Below are 7,032 nucleotides of genomic sequence, written 5' to 3'. Positions count from 1 at the left end.
GATTGGCAGCTGCCCAACCCTAAAGCTTCGTTCACATCTATGCCATTGGCTTTTTATCCTTTTTTTGCAGTGCTTTTCGCAGTTCATTTTGAGTTTTTCTACACATGTTTTGATGTGGTTTTTTTTAATGCGTTTTTACTACATTTTGTGTTTTTGTCCAACTCCCTTTTTTCTTTTTTTTTTCTTTTATGTTAAAGTGGAAATTTGTTTGTTGCTGGTCAGAATAAAAATGCAAAAGACAAAAACACGGCAAAAACACACTGCCATGCATTTCATCAGCTTCTCCATTAAACTGTATTGTTGCAAAAATGCTGCTTTTTGCTTTTCAAAAAGTCCCTGACCCTTTCCAAAAATGCAGCAGCTCAAAAAAAAAAAAAAAAAGATGTGAACATGTTCCATAGGAAGCCATATTAAATGGACTGCAGTGCGTTTCTGCAAAAAGCAGTAAAAAACACATTGGTGTGAACGGAGCCTTAAAGGATAAGTTCACCTTTTGGACAAAAATAATAAATGCACTTTTTTTGCAGGTAAATGTGCATTTATTATTTTTGTCCAAAGGTGCCTGGAAAGCATTGCCCCAACGATCAGTAAATTGCTGATGCCATACAGCTCTCCTGCAGACCTGTCAGAATATCTGCTTGCTGTAGGGGATGTACGGTCAAGCAGATATACTCACAGGAAGCTTCAATGAATTACCCCGGCATTCCACAGCACTGTGGTAGTTCATTGAAAACTACATCCCACAGCCGCTAAGGATACCAGGACTTGCAGTTCATTCATTCACAGAAGTCCGTGAATGAATGACATGCCCGTGTGGGTGGAGCCCTGCACGGTCGCGCTGTTTTAAAATCAGACAGATAATACGGGGGGACTTCTCTCAGTATTCTCTGCCAGAGGGAGGTGAGGGGGGGCAGGTGCAGCTGCTGCTATGGGAACATGTTACATGTTTCACCCTTAAAACTGGGGAAACATGGAACATGTTCCCAAAGGTGAACTTATCCTTTAACCGCTTCCCGTCCGCCTTATAGAAGAAGTACTGCTACAGGGAGGCACAGGTGTGCAAAATCATGTATATATACGAGAAGTCCTCGCTTCCAGACTACAATAGCGCAGCAGGAAGGATTCCTCCATCCAAATTGCTTGTGTAAATGGGGGGAAACCATTCCTTATTTATTTTTTATCAGCTTGCTGGCTGATCCAAAAAATAAAAAAAAATATATGCCCAGCCTTTTTATTCAGCTTCCACCAACATAATTCATAGGCAGAGGTGTTCAGGCTTTTTTAGGGGTGTGGAGGCTATTTTATTGTGGTTTATCATATATCAGGGATGGATAGAATACCCCAGTAGAAAATATGTAGTTGTGTGCTTCCTCCCTGAATTTGGCCGACCTTATTGTCTGTTTGTCCTCTAGTCATTCTGCAGAATCCTACGGAAAACCATTTGAGAGTGTATATATGAGACTATAGTAGATTAGTAGATATAATAGATTTTTTAAATGTCTTATTTTTACATTTCTTAATAAAATAAATTTTCTGTTAACCTATATGTATAGAATAAACTAGTGACTCTTAAAGATTCCAGTTGATTAATCACAAGTTAAACTTTCAATAACCACTTGGAATATTCAAAATAAAGAATTCACATTTTATTTGTTCCAGAAAAATGTTCAACAAAACAACTGCATTCCACAGAACAAATTGAAACTATGAAGTCCTAGAATGAGGTCTTTGATGATTGTGTATGATTTGAAGAATGGTTCTCTCATGAATCTTCTGGTTCTCTCATGAATCTTCTGGTTCTCTCATGAATCTTCTGGTGAGATTGAACGTAGTAAGATTGGCTCATTAAAAACTTTTATTAAACATTTGTGAAGTTTCAAATATTGATGTGAATCTTCTGATGCTGGATCAGAGGTGGTCTGGATGTAAAACACTCATTACATTCAGAACATGCATATGGCTTCTCTCCCGTGTGAGTCGTGTGGTGCAAAGCAAGAGATTGTTTGTGTGAGAAGCATTTGTCACATTCTGAACACCTGAATGGTTTTGCTCCTGTGTGAATTCTCAGGTGTACAGTAAGATGTGCCTTGTGTGCAAATCCCTGGTCACATTCTGGACATTTATATGGCTTCTCTCCTGTGTGGATTTTCTGATGCCGAATAAGATGACCAATTTCTCGGAAGCATTTGTCACACTCTGAACATTTAAACGGCTTCTCTCCTGTATGAATCCTCTGGTGTGCAGCAAGATTAGCAGAGAGAGTAAAGCTCTTGTCACATTCTGAGCATCTAAAAGACTTCTCCCCTGTGTGAGTCTTCTCATGCCTGATTAGTTGTTCCTTGTGTGCAAAGACGTGTCCACATTCCGAGCAAGAAAATGGCTTCTCTCCTGTGTGAATCATTTGGTGTCGAGCAAGATGATGAACTCTTGAGAAGCATTTGTCATATTCTGAACATCTAAATGGTTTCTCTCCTGTGTGGATCCTCTGGTGAGTTTTGAGGCTTGACTTCATAGTAAAACACTTCTGGCACTCAGGGCACTGATGGGACTTGTCTCCTACTTGACTCATCATGCACTAATGAAGATCTTTTGTCGCCTATGTGGAAAACAAAAATGTTTATATTGGCTTTTAGAATTATTGACAAAGCAAAGAAAAAAATGTAGAATTTTGCAATTAAAATGGTTACTGATTGAAAAGATATTGCTGCCTGAAGGATCTTTATTACCTATCACATACAGTAATGTTGGTTGTCTAGTTTTCCTCTGCATTCTGTAGTTCCTTCCACCAGCCCCTTCAGTAGTGAATGACTATAAAAAGTATTTTTTATGTTCGGCCATTGGGTTCAACTAAAATTTTAAAAAACTGATCCCTGCATGCACACAATTGAGGTGGCTGGAGGAATCCTCCCCACTGGGACACTTTTTTCTGACAGCAGCACCTACCATTATCAAAATATACCGTTCAGTGGTTGCAGATGATTGACTGCAGATCGGCGGAAAATTTTCCAAAATGTCCCATCATAAAAAGTCAATAAATAAACAAATTCAGTTGTGTGGGGGAGGCAACACACTGATGCCTGCTGGACTGGAAAATGTCTAGGCTCCTTATCAGCTGCTTAACAACCATCACAAAAATTATTTTCTCTGGTCTCTCAGACAAGTAAAGCCCCGGACAAATGATCGTCCATTTTTTTTTTTTGTTTGCATGTTAGTCTCATATCGAAAATAAATAGGTTACCAAAGTGACCAAAATTTTTGTAAGACAGGATAAAAATTCAGAAGTAATGTATTGTATTTTCAGACAAAAACCGTACTGATTAAACTGAAATCATGCGATCTGGTAAAATTTTTGAGCTTATCCCTTCAAATAATTTTGGATGAAAGCTGTGTACTAACGATCAGATTATCGTATTTTCGCTTTGAAAGTGATATTTCTCGTCTGATTTTCTGATCGTGTGTATGGGGCATAAGTTGCCAGTGACTATCACTAAGGACAGTATTATAGACACACTAAAATATACTTGTCATAGCAAATACATATACACATCTAATCACGTTTACAATGATAAATAGTATAGAGATACTGTACCTGGAATTGTGTAGTATAGAGATAATCAGCAGCTCCTTGTTCTCCTGACCAGTCTGTAATTCTAGTAATGGACTGAGCTCTGTCTCACTTTAAGTACAATTTCCCACCACTCCCCAACATGAGCTGACTTTAGATTTGCTAATGAGTTTCATCTACTTGACTAAAGACGTGTTTCCAACAATGTTATTGGACAGTGTGAGTATCCTTTGTTTCCGCTCAGGCCCAGTCATTACCATTTTAATACTGGGAGGGAATACTTCAGGAAGGAGATTCAATTGATAACGCTCAATAGATACTAACAGCAGGCGACACCTTCGTTTTAATATCCATGGAAATGGTAAAACATACTTTATGGCTGTTCTAGAAGATAGACCATTGTTGGACTTGAATACTGTTACATAAATATATATGGCTTAGCCATCTAGTCACATGCATGGTGTCCAGACATCTCTGTATGAGGTTTTGGAGCATACCTTAACTTGAAGAATATGATGGAGTAGACAGAACACCTGACATCATGGAAATCAAAGCTTTTTATACATAAAGTTATGTGCTATTTTCATGCTGAAGCAGCCCCTCCTTAGCCTTAATGTCTGCAAGAGTTCTGTAGTTATAAAAGTACAGATTTTAGGGAATGTCAGAAAAAAGACTGGGACCTAGTTAACTAAATAACCATCTGATTATATAATGACACTTCCCCTTGGATTGTATAATATTCTTGTATAGATGTTTTGTACTTTTATATGGATCTCTATATTAGTGGGCCATGTCGTTGAGCTTTCATTCAGTTTAGTTTACTGAAGACTACAATAAAAACATAAAATATCAGAAATACTGTATCTCCACCTGATATTACATTTTCTAAAAACAGACATAATAAAATGTATTATGCATTTATATGCCTTTTATTATCATCCCCTTTTTGCTCTTTCCTGGAAAAATGTTAAACTTTATTTCTTTTACTGCATAGAGAGAGGAATCTGTTAATTTTTTCAATCAGCCTACTGGCTGATCGAAAAAACAAATTGTGTATGTCCAGCCTTAATATCCATTTTTGCATTTTATACTGTATATGCAGCCCAAGGTCACTTATGGAAGATACTGGTGGTCCACTTTTCATATCTCAGACATGGATCCTCTCCAGATCCAGCCCCACCTCTGAGCCCATTATAGTGGACTGATACCCAGCTTCCCATGCCTTTTTTCAGAGAGTAATATGTCTAATAGCTCTAAAAATGAAGAGATTTCAGTGAGATGTGCCCACAAGTTAGGGGTTTATGCTATGAGATCCTCCCTGGTATTTTATTTGCATGCATGATGGTACACCATCTGAGAAGGACCCATAGAAACAAGCCATTGGAGACTTAGGGCTGTATCCCCAAATACAATTGCTGCTGACCTGACTAGCAATAACAGGTCAATAACTTGTTCTGAGTGTCTGTCTGTATGGGAACACTGGAGGCACTGAGAAGTGGAGCACCGGTTTTGTTTATATCTGCATGAGCACTTTTCTATCTGGGACTTTGTACTTGGATTTACTCACAGTATTTTTTATGTTCGGCCATTGGGCTCAGCTATAAAAAAACAAAACTGATTCCTGCATGCACACAACTTAAGTGGCTGGAGGAATCCTCCCCACTGGGACACTTTTTTCTGACAGCAGCACCTAGCATTATCAAAATGTACTGTTCAGTGGTTGCAGATGATTGACTGCAGATCAGTGGAAAAGTTTCCAAAATGTCCCATCATAAAAAGTCAATAAATAAGAATGTTCAGTTGTGTGGGGGAGGCAACACACTGATGCCCGTTGGACCAGAAAATGTCTAGGCTCCTTATCAGCTGCTTAACAACCATCACAAAAATTATTTTCTGGCAAGTAAAGCCCCGTACACATGATGAGAATATCGGACAAATGATCGTCCTCTTCTTTTTTTTTTTTTTTTTTTTTAATTTTGCATGTTAGCCTCAAAAGAAGATGACTAGGTTACTAAAGTGATAAAAATTCTTGTAAGTCAGAATAAAAATTCAGAAGTGATGTAATGTATTGTCTTGTATTTTCGGATGAAAACCGTACTGATTAAACTGAAATCATGTGATCTGGTAAACATTTTCGAGCTTATCCCTTGAAATAATTTTGGATGAAAGCTGTGTACTAACGATCAGATTATCGTACGTTCGCTTTGAAAGCGATATTTCTCGTCTGATTTTCTGATCATGTGTATGGGGCTTAAGTTGCCAGTGACTATCACTAAAGACAGTATTATAGACATACTAAAATATACTTGTCATAGCAGATACATATAATCATCTAATCACGTTTACAATGATAAATAGTATAGAGATACTGTACCTGGAATTGTGTCGTATAGAGATAATCAGCAGCTCCTTGTTCTCCTGACCAGTCTGTAATTCTAGTAATGGACTGAGCTCTGTCTCACTTTAAGTACAATTTCCCACCACTCCCCAACATGAGCTGACTTTAGATTTGCTAATGAGGTTCCTCTACTTGACTATAGACGTGTTACCAACAATGTTATTGGACAGTGTGAGTATCCTTTGTTTCCTCTCAGGCCCAGTCATTACCATTTTAATACTGGGAGGGAATATTTCAGGAAAGAGATTCAATTGATAACACTTAATAGATACTAACAGCAAGCGACACCTTCGTTTTAATATCCATGGAAATGGTAAAACATACTTTATGGCCCTTCTAGAAGATAGACCATTGTTGGACTTGAACATTGTTACATAAATATACATGGCTTAGCCAACTAGTCACATGCATGGTGTCCAGACATCTCTGTATGAGGTTTTGGAGCATACCTTAACTTGAAGAATATGATGGAGTAGACAGAACAACTAACATCATGGAAATCAAAGCTTTATATACATAACGTTATGTGCTGTCTTCATGCTGAAGCAGCCCCTCCTTAGCCTTCATGTCTGGAAGAGTTCTGTAGTTATAAAAGTACAGATTTTAGGGAATGTCAGAAAAAAGACTGGGACCTAGTTAACTAAATAACCATCTGATTACATAATGACACATCCCCTTGGATCATATAATATTCTTGTATAGATGTATTGTACTTTTATATGGATCTCTATATTAGTGGGCCATGTCATTGAGCTTTCATTCAGTTTAGTTTTCTGAAGACTACAATAAAAACATAAAATATCAGAAATACTGTATCTCCACCTGATATTACATTGTTCAAAACAGACATAACAAAATGTATTGTTCATTTCTATGCCTTTTATTAGAGATGAGCGAATCGAACCAGGCGAACCGGAATTCGAGTCGAATTTCAGGAAATATTCGATTTGCGTCGAATCCGAAATTTTGCCTACTTCGGGTGCGCGAATCGAACATTTCCCGATCAGCCGGCAAAAGTGTCCCTGCAGTGAGCTCCGCTATTTCTGACAGTTCTCTGACAGAAGGAACA

The 7,032-nt window shown here is 37.9% G+C and overlaps 1 protein-coding gene across 1 annotated transcript; it reads right to left on the bottom strand.

The window, feature by feature from the left end:
- Positions 1–1,861: 1,861 nt before the first annotated feature.
- On the bottom strand, positions 1,862–2,572 carry LOC149446793 (uncharacterized). Its single transcript, XM_089652622.1, has one exon. It carries the CDS (start codon positions 2,570–2,572, stop codon positions 1,877–1,879), a length of 696 nt encoding a protein of 231 aa, XP_089508748.1. The 3' UTR covers positions 1,862–1,876.
- Positions 2,573–7,032: the final 4,460 nt, after the last annotated feature.

Source organism: Staurois parvus, unplaced genomic scaffold, assembly GCF_062004578.1.
Source record: "Staurois parvus isolate SC_StPar_1 unplaced genomic scaffold, SC_StPar_1.0 ptg000689l, whole genome shotgun sequence".
Taxonomy (NCBI): Eukaryota; Metazoa; Chordata; class Amphibia; order Anura; family Ranidae; genus Staurois; species Staurois parvus.
The sequence above is the reverse complement of the archived record's forward strand: the minus strand, read 5'-3'. Positions and strand labels throughout refer to the sequence as shown.

Excerpts from the sequence above, each read along its gene's own strand:
- LOC149446793 (XM_089652622.1), bottom strand. The coding sequence starts at position 2,572 with ATGATGAGTCAAGTAGGAGACAAGTCCCATCAGTGCCCTGAGTGCCAG.